This window comes from Gossypium hirsutum, chromosome A09, assembly GCF_007990345.1.
Source record: "Gossypium hirsutum isolate 1008001.06 chromosome A09, Gossypium_hirsutum_v2.1, whole genome shotgun sequence".
NCBI classification, from domain to species: domain Eukaryota; kingdom Viridiplantae; phylum Streptophyta; class Magnoliopsida; order Malvales; family Malvaceae; genus Gossypium; species Gossypium hirsutum.
Window position 1 is genome coordinate 2,655,624 of NC_053432.1, and position 19,312 is coordinate 2,674,935.

The 19,312-nt window shown below is 34.7% G+C and overlaps 2 protein-coding genes across 5 annotated transcripts; one reads left to right on the forward strand and one right to left on the reverse strand.

Annotated features, from left to right (window-relative positions):
• The first annotated feature begins 3,618 nt into the window (after nucleotides 1–3,618).
• LOC107888544 (sister chromatid cohesion protein SCC2) lies at nucleotides 3,619–15,361 on the forward strand. 4 transcript variants are annotated; one of them, XM_016812690.2, is made up of 27 exons: nucleotides 3,619–4,150; nucleotides 4,671–4,780; nucleotides 5,704–5,837; nucleotides 5,911–6,004; nucleotides 6,089–6,345; nucleotides 6,873–6,980; nucleotides 7,382–7,493; nucleotides 7,748–7,844; nucleotides 7,931–8,117; nucleotides 8,238–8,669; nucleotides 8,757–9,286; nucleotides 9,398–9,608; nucleotides 9,685–9,735; nucleotides 9,844–10,002; nucleotides 10,126–10,293; nucleotides 10,648–11,100; nucleotides 11,597–11,766; nucleotides 12,012–12,120; nucleotides 12,313–12,474; nucleotides 12,580–12,684; nucleotides 12,766–12,999; nucleotides 13,363–13,496; nucleotides 13,579–13,872; nucleotides 13,947–14,379; nucleotides 14,472–14,564; nucleotides 14,670–14,795; nucleotides 14,874–15,361. In XM_016812690.2, the coding sequence occupies exons 1-27, from the start codon at nucleotides 3,870–3,872 to the stop codon at nucleotides 15,102–15,104; spliced, it is 5,475 nt and encodes a 1,824-aa protein (XP_016668179.1). In that variant the 5' UTR covers nucleotides 3,619–3,869; the 3' UTR covers nucleotides 15,105–15,361. The 4 variants fall into 4 exon arrangements, with proteins under 4 accessions (XP_016668179.1, XP_016668180.1, XP_016668182.1 ...); XM_016812691.2 differs by having other exon boundaries at nucleotides 4,671–4,766; nucleotides 5,696–5,837; XM_016812693.2 differs by lacking the exon at nucleotides 3,619–4,150 and having other exon boundaries at nucleotides 5,696–5,837.
• A 532-nt stretch (nucleotides 15,362–15,893) lies between these two features.
• On the reverse strand, nucleotides 15,894–18,448 carry LOC107888545 (biotin carboxyl carrier protein of acetyl-CoA carboxylase 2, chloroplastic). The gene is made up of 7 exons (XM_016812694.2): nucleotides 18,034–18,448; nucleotides 17,153–17,206; nucleotides 16,904–17,055; nucleotides 16,486–16,819; nucleotides 16,319–16,390; nucleotides 16,168–16,233; nucleotides 15,894–16,072 (listed from the first exon to the last, which is right to left on the reverse strand). Exons 1-7 carry the CDS (start codon nucleotides 18,184–18,186, stop codon nucleotides 16,049–16,051), a joined length of 855 nt encoding a protein of 284 aa, XP_016668183.1. The 5' UTR covers nucleotides 18,187–18,448; the 3' UTR covers nucleotides 15,894–16,048.
• Between the last annotated feature and the right edge of the window lie 864 nt (nucleotides 18,449–19,312).

The following is a 19,312-nucleotide window of genomic DNA, read 5'->3' on the forward strand; positions in this document are numbered from 1 at the left end:
GAGAAAATGCTAATTAATGGATAAACATCTGATGAAGCATAAACGCTTAATCATCTTTATCCACAAGATTCCAATAAAAATGAAGAAACAAAAATACTACAACAAAAACAAAAAGGAAAAGAAAAAGAAGAGAAGAGAAGAGAAAAATGAAAATCTAAGCTAAAAAAAAAGATTTTTCTACAGTATCATATCCACCCCAAATAGTTGATATAATGTGGTATTTATAGGCAAAAAGTGTTGGACCTAACATTGATAATTATGCCCTTTAAATGAAAAGTGACATAATCTTCTTTGGACACAAAATTGCCTTTAAAATTTTTCACATGTCAAGCTTCAGTGTCACAACACCTAGGCTTTGGTGGCGCGACACCCTCGTTAGTGGCCCTAGCTTCTTCATTTCGACCATCAATAGTGAAATCATGACCTTGAAGACTTAGAGCCGCGACCTTGAGCTTGGTGTCATGACATAGCACACTTAGTGTCGTGACATCCTCGGCAGACTGCTCCAGGTTGGTTTCTCGTTGAAGTCTTGCACCCCTAAGGTAATTGAGGCTCAGTGTCGTAACATCCTGGCATCAATGTCATGACACCCACGTTTCCTCAAGGTTTGACCATTTTTGTTTCCCTACGCAATCTCAAATCAATCATTAGACAATGCCATAGTTTAGCCAATTTGGGTCTCAAAATAGGTAAAATATAAGAAAAGCTATCATTGACACTAAAATATAAGTATTGAAAAAAAATTAAAAAGGCTCATAAACTACTTGAAAACAAGCTCATTATATCCTCGAGAGAGCCTAATTTGACGTATCAAATTATGACAAATCAGTAGGGACCTTATCAACTCAATAATCTTCAAGCTTTCCAGGTTTTTGGCCTTTTTAATAGCAGTCACTTTGATAGAAAACCTTTTAGGTGATAACCTCAAGACCTTTCTTACCAGTTTAGAGTTGGATTACTATTCACCGAAGGCAAATACCTGATTAGACATGTCACACAACTTAGTATAGGACTCGCCAATTGCCTCAAGACCTTGTATTCTCAGAGTCTCGAATTTGGTGGTCAAAATCAACATCTTGGATTGCTTGATAGTATTATGGACTTATATTTTGCGTTGGCAACTCTCTCTTCAAATAGTCCATTCAACCTCAGGCTTAGGAACCTTTCCAACATCTGAATCAACAGTAGGAGCTTGCTAGCCAATGAGAACAGAATGTTTTGCCTTATCATCAACATAATTAATATAGATTTTCATTCCAGCCTTCTAGCAGAGATAATTACCACTCTCAAGCATAGGGGAATGGGTAATTGACGAACTTTCCATAGTAAAAAAAAAAACAATAAGATTCACAACTAAATACGTTAAGTGTTCACTCTTATACTAATTGTTGCTACCTTAAGTTGCTTATTTGCTTAAAATGAAAACAACAATAGAAGTGCTCAATGAATAACAAATAACACCAAGGATTTGTTTTCGCAGTTAGATTTCCCTACGTTTGCGGAGCCTAGCTCAGTGAATAATTCAACTATCTTTATTCATAAATACAACAAGCGATTCACGCTCCATCACTCCCCAAGTATAGATATCTCACCTTTGTACCTAAAGACTAGAACACTCGCTTTCAAATCCTCCCCTTGAGAACTTGGGCAGTAAACACTTAACAATGTTTACAATAACAGTTTGCACTCTCTCACAAAAAAAAAAAAGGTTTCTCAATGAACATATTAAAATGCACTCAATAAGCTCTTATACATAACCTAAAAAAGCCTTAAAGCATATATCAATTTTGGCTTGCTAACATAGAATCTAAGTGATTACAAAGTAATTCCTTGAAAATAGTTATTGCAATTACAACTTTCAAAACACAACCAATCAAAGATATATTTCCAAAACAGGAACACAGTCTACATCGATCCTCCACATTCTAGGGGTTAATTTGATTTACTCAATTCCAATCCAATCTTCAAAAACTATGGATTGGTTTCCATAGATGGACCAAAGTATCTTCAATAAAACAGCACATAAACATGTCCACATATTTTCTTCATTAAATTGTCAATCTAAATACGGTAAGTAAAAAATACCTCAGTGGCAGTCTGCAGTTGGCATTACCAAGTGTCACTCAATAATAATCAGCTTACCTTGCCTTAACATATATCATATTATAAATATATTAATTAGATGTGTTAAAGTACAATAATATATTTTGTTATTTTGTTAATGTTACTATTTCAAGGTGCTTTTTAAGTTCTCAATATTTTATTTTAATGTGTTTTCAATGTGTTGGGAATATTTAATTCAACTATTTTAAGTGTATTTAAGGATTTTTTTTAAAAAATTCATACAAAAAAATAATAAATTAAAAATATAAATACGGGTAAGTTAGGTCAAGCTCAAACTTTTAGTTTTCTATTTGAGTAAAAAATAAAGTAAATTTTTAAGTCAAATTAAGCTTGGACAATAAAAATCAACATAAATACCATCTATAGACCTGACTCATGAACAAGTCTATGACTTGCATTCCAAAGCTAGATGAAAAACCAATTTGATATATCAACAACCTTAACGATAATAATAGTCAAGCTTTCCTTATATTGCTTAAGCAAGTACATATAAAAAACTCACATTATTTTTTTCTTGCAAAAATAGTTTGAGTTTAATGATAAAGATAATGTTTAACTATCCTTTCGGTCCTCGTACTTTTTGCACATTTAAAATGAAGTTCTTTTATTAAATCTCATGAATTTAAGAATTGAAGTCTAATAGATATAAATCGGTAAATTATTTTTTTGAAATTTTCAAAATAAAAACAATTTAGTCAAGTGATCAATTTAATGCCTAACGAAAGCCATTTAAGTAAAAAAAGAAAAATATTCCCAACACGAATGACATTTTCGTCATATCAAAGACATTCACTCCACGTATTCCGCAATAATTGTTAGATGGCAAGTTTAAAACATTAACATCATCTTACACAGAACTCCACCTATAAATACCCTCAAGAATAATAAAGAGGGGATCGACTCCCAAGCAAATAAAGCCTACACCCTGGCAGCTTATTCCCCGCACCGTCTCTACCTTCCCTTCACCTTCACTCTTTGTAACCTTCGGCTCTCCACCCCGATTGGGTGAATTGGCCTCCACACCCTTCTCCTATCTATCACATTGTTGTATCACTTTATCAAAAAATATATGATAAAATTATAATTTGACCCCAAAAATGTTAGAATTTTGATTTAATCATTTTGAAAATCATATAGATATAACCTGATACAATGATGAAATTGCATTTTAACTATCATAAAAATATACAACTTAATCTCGGCTCCCCCAAAAATATTTCTGGCTTCGCCCCTACTTTTGACGATGTTATCTGTTGGACTTAAATTATAAAACCAAAAGAGTAGTGAATCTAAATTTCAAATATACCAAAAGTACAGGGACTAAGAGAAAATTAGTCCAATTCAATCACGCAAATATAGCTTCTGCGAGACTCTTAACAGCCAGCAAGACAAGAAAGCAGTAAAATAGGGTCAACCAAGGGCATTTTAGTAACTTGATAAATTTCGACGATTCCAATTTTATTTTTTTTTCCTGTCATAAATAAAAATCACGGAAAGGAAAAATCCCCCCCAAATTTCACACTTTTTCCCCGCCATTTATTTTATCTCTTTTAATTTTTTTTTCTTTCTTCCCAAATCTGTTCTCTTTTTTCTTAGGGCTTAAAACCTCTTCTGTTCTTGGTTTTTTCAAATGAAACCCTAATTCCTTTTAAATTACCCTTAGATTCCTACAATATTTACTAAAAGAACCACTCATTTTCAACTCTCTTCATGCTCTCTATCTGCACCAAATCCCTCACGGATCGATGAGCAATCCAAGTAGCTCGTCCTGGGTCTCGGATCAACCGGGGCAGAGGTTAATGGACATGGCCCACTGTGGCATCGGCTTGACCAACACCATCCACTCTGAGGTGGCGCAGTGCTTGCCGCTTCCTTCGTTGCCTGTTTTCTGTGGTGCTTCGGATCTGGAGCTCCGGCTGTTTGACGACCCGGCTGTTGGAGCTTCCAGGTCTTTGAACCGACCGCAAATTATAGCTCAGGCTGGTCGAATTGCTGATCTGCTTCGCGAAACTGACGTTTCATATCTGTAAGTGTTTAAAATTCTAGTGAATTTGAAATTTTAGCTCAATTTTTTAGTGTTTTCTCAATGCAGTGAAATCTGAAAGAAAATATTTGGACTTCTAAGTCTTTGATATTGTTATTGATTATATAAGCTTTATCTCTTCTTCTTTTTTTGAATAATTTGAATTTATTGGTTAAAGCTCCCACATAGTTGCTATTTGATTTAATTGCTGTTCTGTGTTCGCTATTTTCTATATTTTCTGTTCGAAGTTGTTAAAAGGTGAAATTATACTCGTTTGAAAGAACGATTTATATAGAGAGAGCATATATAATTCTATCATTTATGAAAAAGATGAAAGTAAAATTATGCGTTTTATGTTAAATAACTGTAATTTAGATTTTTCAGAAAATTTTTATTTTTTTCCCATAAACAAAAGCCAAATATTAAAAAAGTAACAAACAACGGAATATTAAATGATTAATTATGGATTTGAGATGCCAGTCTTAGGTGTAAGCAAGTGATTATATTTCTTTTTTTGGTGCAGGAATCTTAGGGATGAGGCAGGTTCAGTTTCGCATGACCATTTGGAGCCCTTGGAACTTCATGCACAAGTTCTCCAATACAACCCTGCAGCATTTGAGTATGTTACCCCTGGTAAACAAAGTATTCTCGTTTCTCTTGTTCATCTTATCTGATGCCCTTAATAAATGGAAGTACTAAAGGAATTGAGCCAATGCATGATAGTTCTTTCTGATATATGTAGATGGGGAAGTCCCTTTACAAAATTAGTGTGTGATTTCTAGAGAGATCACTGAATTATTTCATTAGCTTATTGAAGCCTTCGTAAAATTGTACTTAGTTACCTACAAGAGAACTGTTGTGATGAATCCCACTTAGCTCTATGACATGACGAAACACTGATATGCTGCTACTTTAGAATTCAATATCCTTCTATTCTGCATCAGAGTTGCTATTAAATGAAAAATCTCAACTACGATAGTGTAGCCCTTAACTTAGATGATTTGCATTGTGGATGAAATAGTCGGCATATATATATATATGAAAAGTGGTGTAGATTCTTTTGGTTATATGCTTTTGTTCCATATTAGAAATAGGGCATATTAGCTTATGGTTTGTTGCATGAAAGTTAGTAGAAGTAAGAGTAATGCAGAGAAATTGTGGATGGGATGTGTTGGTAGGAAGATTATGATGCATGCGTGTTTCTGGAAATTGTACATGCATGAATGCACTTAAGCTACAGCTCCTCTCGTATGCTGCTTTGCCACTTTTACAATGAATTGGTTAAGCAAAAGTGTATGTCTAAATTCCAAGTCAATTTTTTATTTTTCCCTTTTGGGTATACTTTATCATCCTGCTCTTCATACCACTGATGCTTTTCCACTTTCCACAGCATTTTAAAGCATGTTTTGGGAGTGCTTGATATAATAAAGTCGTTTCTGTTTTGTTACTGTCCATTGACTTTGTATGTTTGCAATCTTCTGTGTTGTATTCTTTCCCACATTCTTGGACGTTGTTATCTGGGCTTATTGTTCATTGCATTTCTTCAAGTCTCTCAGGTCTTGTCAAGGGAAAAAACTCTGGTGGTGCTATGTTTGAAAGGAAGCCATCTGAGTCAAGTGCTCCTCTTATTGGTCAATTCCAAAGAGAGACTCGCAGCAATCGCAATAAGCAGACTGATGTTGTTGCTAATGTATGGATGGGTTTCAATTTAGTTATTAAAGCCTGAGTATTTTAACATGCTTAATTTTATAGTATAATTGCAGGATATGCCAAAATCGTCTTCCAAGAAGCCAAAAATCAAGAAAAAGGCTGATGACACTGGGTCATCAGTTCTACCTGATCCTACAGAGCTTCAAGGTTGCCTTGGTTTTTCCCTACTCCTCCGCTCCCTCCTCTCATTTGTATTAACACATTTATTTTGCCTCTAATGTTTTTCTTTAGATGCTATAATTGGGAACTTCCGTGAGCTGCTAGAAGACTTCTGCAGCAGAGCTCAAATTCCTACTGATGATAGGGATGAGATGGAGTGGTTATCATTGCCAGTTAATGATGTTAGAATGCTTGTAAATGAAATTATGTCAGTACGTGCAAAGAGACTTCTACATTTGGTTCCTGTAGATATTCTTGTGAAATTGTTACGGGTTCTAGATCATCAGATACATCGGGCAGAAGGCTTGTCCATTGATGAATGTGAACATGTAAGTGATGATTATCTGGCTTTAGGTATGCATAGTGTTGCAACTATTATTTTGTTCTCATCTGTTATCATGCTTGGAAACAGGAAAAGTTGGGATAGTTCTTAGGTTCAAACTTAAGCAATATCATTTTGCCTTTGGGTATGGATGGTTTAGCAGCATCTTGTTTCAGGTTTTGCATTGGCACTTGATGGTTCTTGATTAATCAGAACTGATACTTTGTGCCTATTTCCCCTTCTTTTGTTATAAATTAGTTTTAATGTTTGTCTTATTTTTCAAGGATTCCTCTACTTTGCTGAAGGATTCTTATTAATTTATATGTAACAATGCAAGAGGAGTTTGAAAGCAAAAATGAAAAATGTGCTTACTGTTAACAGATAACAGAATATGAATTAAACAAATCTGTGTGGTGTTCCTATTAAGTCTATTAAAAATTTCTGATCTTTTTCATTTTTCCTGGTGTGTTGGATTTATAGCAGGAGCATATTGTGGTTCATAAGCCTTAACTCATTTTTGTTCAAATGTTTCAGCAAGACTCAGATGTATTCTCATTAGTATTCTGTGCCCTGGAGTCCATTCATGCTTCTTTGGCAATAATGGCACATAATGACATGCCAAAGCAATTATACCATGAAGAGGTATGTGCCTCGTTTGGGTAGCTCTTAACCTTGACCTTCTGGTGCAGTTGCATTTTGTCCTTATGCGTTCAGTTGTTCCATACAAAGTCCAAACCATTTAAATTGTTCCAATAATTCCTGACTGCTAAAAATCTGTTAAAATAAATGGTTTCATGTAAGCACTTTCTGTATTTTTCAATTGAATTTACTATGGGTAGGACTAAATAATAACACTAAAAAAGGTTTGGAATTTAAAGGGGTCAAAATGAAACTTTTTGAAGGCTATGGCTGGTGCTTTTTGCTCACATCATATCTTTTGTTAAATGATGATCCCTGCTGCTGTACCTTGCATTCAGGTTTTATGTTGCTTGTCTGTTTCTGCTGTTGTAACACGGATTATTCATTCTCTCTTTTCTCACCAGATTATTGAAAGGATTTTAGAGTTCTCTAGGCACCAGATAACAGATGTTATGTCAGCTTATGACCCATCATATCGTGCCTTGCATAAACCAAGTGAAAATGGAGCAGTTGAAGGTTAGCCATCTGATTTATGCAAAATGTGCTGGATCATTTTTTGCTGTGCTTCTTGCCAATAACAGAATTGTCTTCATTTGCATCAATAATCGTGACAGTGTGTCAAAAGTTCATATTGTCTTCATTTTTTTTTAATAAAACTGTATCTTTTTTTCTAGTCTGTTCTCTAGATTTCATGGTCAGTCAAATGTTAGTGGGTTTATTATGTTAGTTTTCTTGTACTGAACAGCTTAATTTTACGTTTTTTCCTCTAGATGATGATGATGAGGAGCCTGATGCTGAACTGGGGTCTGCTAGCAAGAAAAGACGGAGTACCAAGACTGCTAAAGCAAAGAAATCAGCGTTAAATAAGTGTGTTTATTCATTAGTATTATGGTAAATAATTTAGCGCAGCAGAAGTTAGGTGTCTTCTTATTGTTTAACTTCTTCCTTGATAGGGTCTCTGGTGCTGTGAATGCTATACTACAAAAGCTCTGCACAATTCTTGGTTTACTCAAAGACTTGTTGTTGATTGAGAAGTTATCTGATAGTTGTGTTCTACAACTATTAAAGACAAGCTTCACTACTTTTTTGGTGGACAACATTCAGCTCTTGCAACTCAAAGCAATTGGCTTGCTAACTGGGGTATGAATCCAGATGTTCAATTTGCAGTTAAAAGGATAGACATGATTAAATGCTTACATCAAGGTAAATTATGGCAATTATATGTTGTTCTTTAATCTGAGTGTTTTTTTTTTGATACAGATATTCTACTCATATACCCAACATAGAACATATATAATAGATGAAATGGTTCAGCTTCTCTGGAAGTTGCCTGTTTCAAAGCGAGCATTAAGAGCGTATCACCTACCTGATGAAGAACAGAGGCAGATCCAGATGATTACAGCTTTGCTGATTCAGTTGGTTCATAGCAGTGCTAACCTTCCTGAAGCTTTAAAGCAAACATCAATTGGAAGTCCCATCTTGGAAGTGTCAGTTGATGCTGGTTATTTAACTAAATGCCATGAATCTGTTCAGGATACATGTTGTCATTTCTGGACTCGTGTCCTTCAACGTCTTGCTTCTGTAAAGACTCAAGAGGCCTCTGAGTTGAAACTGATGATTGAGAATCTTGTCACTGATTTACTGACAACATTAAATCTACCTGAATACCCTGCTGCTGCTCCTATTTTAGAGGTGAAAAAAGATTTATTATATTTATTTCATCATTATTATTTGGATAAAGATGGTAGTGGTTCAAAACTAAGGAGCTATTGTTTGCAGGTTCTTTGTGTTTTACTGCTCCAAAATGCAGGTCTGAAATCTAAGGATACCTCTGTTCGTGCAATGGCAATTGATCTTCTGGGCACAATAGCAGCAAGGTTGAAGCATGATGCTCTCCTCAATAGGAAGGACAAGTTCTGGATATCGGAAGAATTGCTTAGTGGGGATGATACTGATCGTAGTTACCCAAAAGGTGCATGTTCCATTTGTTTTGATGGAAAGGAAGAGAAAGTGTTATATAGGTGTCAAGGTTGTCAAAGATTTTTCCACAGTGATTGTATGGGGGTAAGAGAACAAGAAGGTCCTAACCGTAGTTGGTACTGCCAGTTTTGCATGTGTAAGAAGCAGCTTCTTGTATTGCAATCATACTGTGAATCGCAGTACAAGGATAATGAGAAACCGAAACGTGGTCGCTCAGAAAGTTCTAAATCTTCTGATCCAATTACGAAAGTTGAAATTGTTCAGCAGATGCTTTTGAATCATCTTCAAGATACTGCTTCTGCTGATGATGTCCATCTTTTTGTTCGATGGTATATACTTTTAAGAAATCTCTTTCCTGGTTGTTATGCATGTGAAAATTGAAAACTCAAAGTAGCTCTTCCTAATTGGTTTTTTGTTTAAACTTGTGTTCTTGGATGCAGGTGTTATCTTTGCTTATGGTATAAAGATGGCCCGAAATCTCAACAAAATTTCAAGTACTATGTTTCTAGACTGAGATCAAAAGCAATAGTGCGTGATTCGGGGACTGTTTCTTCACTGTTTTTAAGGGATTCAGTCAAGAAAATTGCTTTAGCACTGGGACAAAATAATTCTTTCTCTAGAGGATTTGACAAGATTCTTTACTTGCTTCTGGTTAGTAAAATATTTTGCAAGTCCCTGATTTAGTAGGTAAGGCAGGTCTGGTTCTTATTACATGTTTTCTTTCCAGGTTAGCTTAAGAGAAAACTCCCCTGTGATTAGGGCCAAGGCTTTACGAGCAGTAAGTGAAAGTTTCTTGCAACTTGTCATTACTGTTTTTTGGATTTAGCATATTCATTTTTCATTTATGTTGACAAAACAAGTTTCTGCATGTGTATGATGATGGCAGGTTAGTATTATTGTAGAAGTTGATCCAGAGGTATTAGGTGACAAACGTGTTCAAGTGGCTGTTGAGGGAAGGTTTTGTGACTCTGCAATATCTGTCAGGGAAGCTGCATTGGAACTAGTTGGCAGGCACATTGCTTCACATCCAGATGTTAGTTTAAAGGTACTTCTACTTGAACTCGACTAGTCCATCTTATTAAAGCTGGGCATCTTTTATTGACAACACTTGTTTCTGGTTCATCCCCCGCCCTTCTTTTCTCTTTTCCAAAAATATGGGGATAATTAGTACTTTGAGAAGGTAGCAGAGAGGATTAAAGATACTGGAGTCAGCGTACGGAAACGAGCAATCAAAATTATTCGAGATATGTGCAATGCGGATCCTAACTTCTCAGGGTTTACAAATGCTTGCATTGAGATTATTTCTCGTGTTAGTGATGATGAATCAAGTATTCAGGTAATTCTGAAACAATAACAATGTATTTCATGTCAAAGACTGAGGCACTAATGCCAGTACCTTTGTGGTGTTAAGAGTTACTTTTTTCTTCTTTTCAAATATTAGACTGAGGCATCAGCAAAATTGTTGTGCAAATAATCCTTTTCTTGTATATTAAAAACCATTTTGGGGCGTTTTTGTTCTACGAAGGGCATTACCGTGGTACCTAGAACCTGGTGATGCAAACTATCAGTCCTGTTTTTCTTTTGTTCTAGCTTAATGAAGTGACATTGGACATTTTTGTATTATATATTTTCACATCAAAACTATTGCTCTGTTGGTATTCTTTCTTAATCTCTTCTTTTTCATCTTCAGGATCTTGTTTGTAAGACATTTTATGAGTTCTGGTTTGAAGAACCTTCTGGAATGCAGACTCAGTATCCTGGAGATGGTAGTTCCATTCCTTTGGAGGTGGCTAAGAAGACTGAACAGATTGTTGAAACACTGAGGCAGTTGCCTAATCATCAGTTTCTTGTAACTGTCATTAAGCGTAACTTGGTCCTTGATTTTTTCCCTCAATCAGCGAAAGCTGCTGGAATCAACCCTGTCTCCCTTGCTGCGGTACGCAGGCGATGTGAAGTGATGTGCAAGTGCTTATTGGAAAGAATATTGCAGACAGAAGAAACAAGTAATGTGGAAGCAGAAGTTCCTACACTCCCCTATGTTTTGGCCTTGCACGCATTTTGTGTTGTGGACCCATCACTTTGCATGCCAGCTTCAGATCCTTCCCAATTTGTTATCACGCTACAGCCTTACCTTAAGAGTCAGGTTATTTTATACTTTCTTTTAATGACATTGACGGAATCAGGTGTCTTTTGGATCTATTAGCTTTCTTGTCTGCATTCATATTTTAAGTCATGATCTTTGTGTTTACAGTCTAGCTATCTTCATTTGAATAACCAACCATTCTGCGCTACCTGCTTTTTTAGTAGCTTTAATTTCCAGAAAGCCAATAATGTTAGTTTTGAAATAACAGACTAGTTTTATTTTTGTTGGATTACATCAAATATGATATTCTTCGTCTCTGGACTGCACTGAAGTTTTGCTCCTTTCCACTAATCTTTGGGCATGTCAATCTTATGGTTCTTGTTATTGGACCAGTTTTTTGTTGTTTCAGGTTTTAGGCTAATTCCTTCAATTTTCTCTATTGTCATTGATTATTTTCTAAATTTTGCTTCCTGTAATTTTTCTTCACTGCTGTAATCCAATGGTTTATAGGCTGTGGGGGTTTTACCTTAATTGCTTTTTCACTTCTTGTGTTCAGGTTGATAACAGAGTTGGTGCACAGTTACTGGAGAGTATAATCTTTGTAATTGATGCCGTTGTGCCGTTGATGCGAAAGTTGCCTCCTAGTGTTGGTGATGAACTAAAACAAGATCTGAAGCACATGATCGTCCGGCATTCCTTTTTGACTGTTGTCCACGCTTGCATCAAGTATCTTCAGCTTCCCTTTCTTACTGTCTTCAACTTTTGTGTAATTCCAGTTGTTTGTTAAATTTGTAATCTTCATATTAAATTCTATTTCCGCCAGAGGTCTAAATTTATTGTTTGTTCGAGTTTTTGTATGCTTGGAATGTGATTCTATGCTACATTTGTGAGTAAAAAGGCAGGTGTTTCTACTCAAAAGGTATTCTGTTTCTGCTTTCAGTTCCATCATTTATTTTTATTTCTCATTGCAGGTGTCTTTGTTCAGTGAGTAGAAAGGCAGGGAATACTGGTGATGTTGTTGAGTATCTCATTCAGTTATTTTTCAAACTATTGGATTCCCGAGCAACTGATAACAAGCAGGTTCATTGCTAGAAATAATATTGTTATTTCCACCTGCAATCTTTTTGGCTAGTTTGGTTCATATGTACAGATCTTCTTTTTGATTATGAAAATAGGTTTGGTTCGGTTGTCTTTTCTTTCTATGAAAAACTTTATATGTGAATCATAAAGTTGAAGTCAGCTCCTTTTATATTTTATTATTATCTTTTGCAGCAAGTGGGGCGCTCTCTCTTCTGTCTTGGATTACTTATCCGCTATGGAAATTCTTTGTTTGGTGGTTCTAGTAGCAAAAATATTGATGTTGCTAGCAGTATTAGTTTGTTTAAAAAGTATCTTCAAATGGATGATTTTAGCATAAAGGTTAGATCTTTGCAGGTATGACCCATTTTTTCCTACTTATCTCGGAGTTTGCTTCATCTCCGTGTGAACATATTTTAATATTATGACATATTCTTTTGTTCCTATGGCTTATTATTTTAGGCATTAGGTTTCGCTCTAATTGCTAGGCCTGAATATATGTTGGAAAAGGACATTGGAAAGATTTTAGAGGCAGCATTAGCAGCGAGTTCTAATGTTCGTCTTAAGGTAAAATTGTCATCACTTAATTTCTTTATTACAATTATCTTTCTATGTACAAGATGCATGCTAAGCAACTCTCTCCACCAGATGCAAATGTTACAAAATTTGTTGGAATATCTTCTTGATGCGGAAAGTCAAATGGAAACGGATAAAGTGAGTGATGATCAAGTTCAGTATACTGTAGAAGGTGGCCACAGTGTCCCTGTAGCTGCGGGTGCTGGCGATACTAACATTTGTGGGGGTATAGTCCAGCTGTATTGGGATAATATTCTGGGGAGATGCCTGGACTTTAACGAAGAAGTTCGCCAATCCGCCCTAAAGGTGAGAAATTGTTTACCTTGTCTTATTTCTTTGGGACGAAGCAATTTTGGGACTGTGAATCTGAAAGTGAATATATGTAAGACTTGAACAAAATTATGGGTGGCAGTTTGTCCAGATTAAGAAATTTATAAAAATTTACCTACAATTTGTTCATTTGGATAGAAAGTAGACTTTGAAAAGGGGAAAAAGGAAAAGAAAAATTGGCGCGTTGAAAGCCTTACATGATTCAAATTCTAGTATCGAACTATCACCAGATGCTGCATGTATGATTCTCTATTAATCAGTAAAATCGTTGACTTTCTTGATTTTGACTTTACAAGGTCTGTTTGGACTCTGAATTTTTGTGATATTTTACCGATGCAGATAGTGGAAGTAGTTCTTCGACAAGGACTTGTTCATCCTATTACTTGTGTCCCATACCTTATAGCCCTAGAAACAGATCCTCTGGACGTCAACCAAAAGTTGGCTCATCATTTGCTAATGAATATGAATGAGAAGTACTTCCCTTGTGCTATTGAAATCATTTTGTGTCCTTACATTTGCTTATTGTAATTAATTAATAAAAGCTTTAATTTTCAGATATCCTGCTTTTTTCGAGAGCCGACTGGGGGATGGGCTTCAGCTGTCATTTATCTTCATGCGCTCAATTAGTGGCAATGCACATGAAAATCCAAATGAAAAATCCCAATCAAAGCTTCCTGGAAATTTGAAAGGGAAATCTGATGCTGGTTCTTTAACACAAGCAAGGCTGGGAGTTTCTAGAATTTACAAGCTAATTCGTGGAAATCGGGTTGCTAGGAACAAATTCATGTCCTCAATTGTGCGCAAATTTGATAATCCTAGCTGGAACGATTCTGTTATACCTTTCTTGATGTGAGTTACTCATTGCCTAATCTAAACTTTCTTCCTCGATTAATTATGCTGAGAAGTTGATTTCCCGTTTACAGGTATTGTACGGAAACTCTTGCTTTGTTACCATTTTCATCTCCTGATGAACCACTTTATTTGATCTACGCCATAAATCGAGTGATACAAGTCAGAGCAGGGGCTCTTGAGGCAAATTTGAAAATCTTGAGTTCAAATTTGCTGCAAACAGATGCTCAGATGATGACTAGTAATAACGGGATAGTTCAGCCGGATTATAGTCAAGCTGCTTATAATCATATGGCTACGCTAGATTTGAACGGAACATTTCAGGAGCCGCCTGTGGTTCAGCCTCCTTTCTTTCACATGACATCAATCGATTTGAATGGTACAATCCAGCAAAACTTCAGTTATCAGTCTATTTCAGATTATCCTCCTGCAATTGAGACAACAATGCATAAGATGGCCCCTTCTGAACCTCGTTCTCTTTCCAAAGATGAAATTCAAAAAATCCAGGTACTTTTGAACCCTGCAAACCCTAATTTTCTATGGCCTGCATTGACTGGTTTTGAATTTCATGGATGAAGACCATTTTTTTCTATTTTCAGGCTGACGTTCTTGCTGCTACTGCATTACAGCTTCTTATGAAGCTAAAAAGACATCTAAAAATTGTTTATAGCCTGAATGATCAAAGATGCCAGGTTGAACTTACGCTTATGCCATTTCTTTTTTTTTTCCGAAACATTTTACCATGAATCACAGATACGAAACTGACCTCATCGATGAATCTAATTTGTACAAATTAGGCCTTTTCTCCAACTGAACCCATAAAACCGGGGGATGTTCTAACGAGGCAGAACGTTCCCTTTGACATCGGTGAAACACAGACAACCTTGCCTAGCACCTATCAAGAATTGGTGCAGAGATATCAGGTAATTTGAACAAACTAGGAAGTCAGGTTTAGAAGTTTGAACTTCATTGTCGACTGTTCTTACACAGCTTTTATACAGGAATACAAAAACGCGTTGAGGGAAGATGCAATTGATTACTCAACATACACAGCCAACATCAAAAGGAAGCGACCAACTCCGAGGAAAGGAGGAAAAGCGGTGCGAACGACCGGTGGTGGGGATGAAGACGATGATTACGATGAAGAGTGGACAGGTGGGAGTGGTGTTCGTCGGATGAGTAACAGCGGACGGAAAAGTTACAACATAAGAAGCAGCAGTCGGCAGCGATAGTAGAGATGTAAATATAAAAATGACAGGTACGCTAACATGTACATTAGAATGAAGGAAAAAAAGAAATGAGATAGGGAGGTTTAGGTTGATGAGGACTGCTTGGGTTTTTATTCATTTTAGATGGTTTCCATTTTGTAGTGTTTTTAATTCAAATCCACTTTTGATATTTTAAGAATTGGATGTTTGGGTCATTGCTGCTGCTGCCACCATTTGTAACTTTTGTGGTCTTTTTATAAGATGGAAAAAAATTAATGAAATCTATTTGTCTGAATTCATTTACTATTAATGTAGGTTTTCTTCTGGGTTGATTATTGATTTATATGCATCCTGTGAAGGTATATTTTATCTTTCAAATGTAGGTAGTGTTTTTATTGTTATTTTATTGTAAAATTAAATTTAGTTACACTGAAACTTTGATTATTTTAATTATCCAAATATTGAATGGATATTTTAATAACTTGATTTTTAAATTTGATAATATAATTGATATTTGATCTTTTGACATTCTTGATTTATAACATAGAACATACAAATAAATATAGAACAACTAAAATATTCATTTATATTTCCACTAAAAGAATGAATACCAATCCTTTTCCATTGTTAATGAGACAGTTTAAAAGATAAAATCAAATCGAATTAAAAATATTAGTTGAAACTGTAGTTTATAATAATTAAAAAAAGTAGCAATATAATGAACATAATTTTGATGGAACAACTACTTAAAAAGGAGATTTTTTATGTGTAAATGAGCATACAAAATTAATACTAAATAAAAGCTCTCTACAATAATAATAATAATTCTTCTGCCTTTATATCAAAAACATAAACAGTAGTGTTAATCATTCTCAGAACCACAAACACAACCTTAATTATTAGTTTAAAAATTACAGATTAAACCAACACCAATGCTTCTTTGTCACCTAACCTTCAAACTGCTCCTTTCATGGTACAATCACAAATAGAGGCTGCAATTTCCCAAATATGACCGTAGATTCAGACTATATATATAGACATAACAAAAAGAAAATATAGAATAGGAAAAAATAAAAAGAAAGGTTACCATGTCCACACTAACTGGTTTTCCATCCTCAGCTAGTATCTCAGTTATGGTTCCGGATTGGTCAGCCTGATTTGGAACCAAAAATTATGAATCAGAAATGAATATATAGACATAATGATCGGTCTAAACACTTTCAAGAGTATGAACATACTTCGATTTCGTTCATCAGTTTCATTGCCTCAATGATGCAGATTACTTGGCCTTTCTGTACTTTATCTCCCACCTGAAAAACCATTTGAAATGAGTATCCAAATCTTCTTCCATGTATCACTGTATGAAAATTTCCGACTAAATTATAAGTCAGCTACAAGCAATTACCTTGACAAATGGCGGTTCACCTGGTGCCGGACTCTGGTAGAAGGTTCCAGCCATGGGGCATTTGAGTGGAGGATGAGATGAGCTGCTAGTTTTAGCCGGGGATGCAGCTGAGGGCAGTGCTAGTGGTGGAGGGGCTGGGTTTGAAGGTGCCGGTGGTGCTGTTGGGGCTGCTGCCGGAAATGGGGTTTGAAACATTGCATGATGAGGCATGTATTGTGGCATGAAAACTGGGGGTGCTTGTTCCGGTGGCTGCAAAGCTTCCTTTTTTCTTATTATAAGTTCACAATCCGATTGCTTCAGTTGCAACTCCGTAATATCTCTCGAATCAACAAGCCTATTCACAATAACACCAACATCATCGATTACGAAACTGATGCTTCGCACATACAACACATTTTATGTAAATGAACCAACTTACTTAACAAGGTCCGATACTTGTGTCATGAAAGCCGAGATTGCTGCAACATCCGGTATCTTATTGCCAGTAGATTTATCATCTTCCTTTGGCAATGCAGCTTTAGACTTCATGTCAACTACCGGTACAGAATTCGAAGATTTCTCTGCTGCAACCTTAAAGTTCATAAAGTTTTATTTAGTAGTAGAACATTGATATATATCTCTCATTTTAAATACAAAAAACAATTAACTTCTCGGTCATAAAACCCACCTCATTAAGCTTTGCACGTGCTTTGAAGGCCATAGTTTTCTTCTCATTATGCCACTGCAAATCACAGCCAGATCAAGAAACAATATCACCAAGATGTTGAACCGATGACTCGTATCCAGGCATTTTTCGATTGCTAAAAAAGGACATTTATGTATCATATATGTCGAGATTGTCTCAAAAAACAAATATGTTTGATAGAAACCTTCAATGTTCTGTCACTAAAAACCAAAGCAGAAAAAACTAAGATATTCATCTAGAATTGATTTCTCATATGGGGAATACTAAAAACATAGTAATTGTCAAACCATGTTGCTTGAGCTCGAGTACGAATGTTAGACACGGATATGTGGCCCCTATACGAAGAGTCAAATTGCATTGATTGCATTTTGCCCCCTCTATTCAAAAAATAAGTAAATTAGTTATTGCAAACCGATCCTTGTGCTAAAGATTTCAGCTATTTATACTCTTAAAAGCAGTCTCTGTCAAACATGCTAGTTTTTAATTGTACAAATGGATGAAATTCAGGCAAAAAGCAATCTAACTGACCTCCATAGTACTTTTACCCAAGTATTTTGGTATTGATCTATAATACATGGATTTATATTTAATGCAATTCTGTGCATCATTGCTAAATAAAACACAAAGTAACTTCATTTTCTTTTTGCGGTGCTCAACCATGGTTTCATAAGGTTCTAAGAACAAATTAATCACATTTAAGTACTTGAAATACAAATGATAAACAAGTCATTCATGAACTATTGCAAACTAAAATCCTCAAAAAAAAAAGTTCTCCAAATACAATCATTAATCATATAATCAACTTAAGCCCCATATCTATTCAAAACATACCAAAAGAAAAGAAGAGAAAAAAAAAAAGCAACCTGGCATCCAGAAAATGCAGGGACCTTAATTGAAGATCCAAATGAGAAACAAGACTTGGAAGAAGGAGGAAGAGCAAAAGAGATCTTTTGGGTTTGCTTTGGTTTAACAAAAGAAGAGACCTTAGGGCATGGAACAGAGATTGAAGAAGCCATTTTAATGGAGGTTTAAAGCAAAACCCAGGCTTAGTTTTCAGCGTTATATATAAAAGGAAATGACGGCGATGAGATTTAAGAAATGGGGAGAGAAATCTTCGGAAAAACAAAAGAAAAGAAACCCCAAAATAGCAAAAAGCGTAAAAAGCAAAGGGCTTTTAAAGTGAAAGAAGAATTTTTTTTCAAATGAATTTTTGTTTATTTATTTATTTATATTTGAAGTTCGATAGTTACGATGAACACTGTTTCGTGGTTTTAACTAACCTCAACTACATGTCGTCTGTTTATTTATTTATTCATTTATTTTCATAATTTTTATATATTTTTATTTATAACTCATTCACTATTATTTTATTTTATTTAATAATAAAATATTATTATTATTCACTGAAAATGCCATCAAATATTGTTTCCTTGAAAAGTTACAATATCATAATCTAAATTTTAGATTTTTTTGTTCAATGAGGAAAAATTTACATACCATCTCAGCATTTAAATGATATAAAATTCGAGTCTTATTTATGTATGAATTTTTAATTTAGATCTTATCTTAATTTAAATTTAATATTTTAAAATTCTAAATATATTTTAATTATCAAATTAAATTGCTTTGTAATGATATTTGTAGACACATGAATTATTTTTAATAATTAAAAAGAATAGAATTTTATTTTATGTAAAACTATAATCCCTAACTCAATATAACATCAAGATTAAGCATATAAAACTAAAATTAAGTAATTTTGGGATTACTTTTATAGTCCTAAAAACATTATTATGACATTTTTTAGTAAATTAAAATATTCCCAATAATAAAACCCAAATGAAAAATCTATTTTACATTTTATGCACTGAAAAAAAACATCAAGTTCAAAATTAAGATCCTTATTTGCATCATCTGATATAAATTAAAGGCATTAATTAAATTGGACCATAAAATAAAAAAAAAAGCTAAACTCTGTCATTAAAACCTATATTTCCTAGAATTTAAAAACTTAATTAATATTCTTTCACGTTAACCAAATTTAAAATTCTAATCCAATAATGTGTATAATTACGAATTTTATGGATATTTTATTATTTTAAATCTCGTTATTTTTAAAATTTTAAATTTCAATCTCAATGT

What these genes read in the sequence shown, in the direction of transcription:
- LOC107888544 (XM_016812690.2), top strand. Translation starts at nt 3,870, where the DNA reads ATGAGCAATCCAAGTAGCTCGTCCTGGGTCTCGGATCAACCGGGGCAG. An exon ending in GTTCTAATGTTCGTCTTAAG is followed by an intron (nt 12,685 to 12,765) that starts GTAAAATTGTCA and finishes TCTCTCCACCAG; the next exon opens with ATGCAAATGTTACAAAATTT. An exon ending in TTCGCCAATCCGCCCTAAAG is followed by an intron (nt 13,000 to 13,362) that starts GTGAGAAATTGT and finishes TTACCGATGCAG; the next exon opens with ATAGTGGAAGTAGTTCTTCG.
- LOC107888545 (XM_016812694.2), bottom strand. Translation starts at nt 18,186, where the DNA reads ATGGCTTCTTCAATCTCTGTTCCATGCCCTAAGGTCTCTTCTTTTGTT. An exon ending in CAAGTATCGGACCTTGTTAA is followed by an intron (nt 16,820 to 16,903) that starts GTAAGTTGGTTC and finishes TATTGTGAATAG; the next exon opens with GCTTGTTGATTCGAGAGATA. An exon ending in AACTGATGAACGAAATCGAA is followed by an intron (nt 16,234 to 16,318) that starts GTATGTTCATAC and finishes GTTCCAAATCAG; the next exon opens with GCTGACCAATCCGGAACCAT.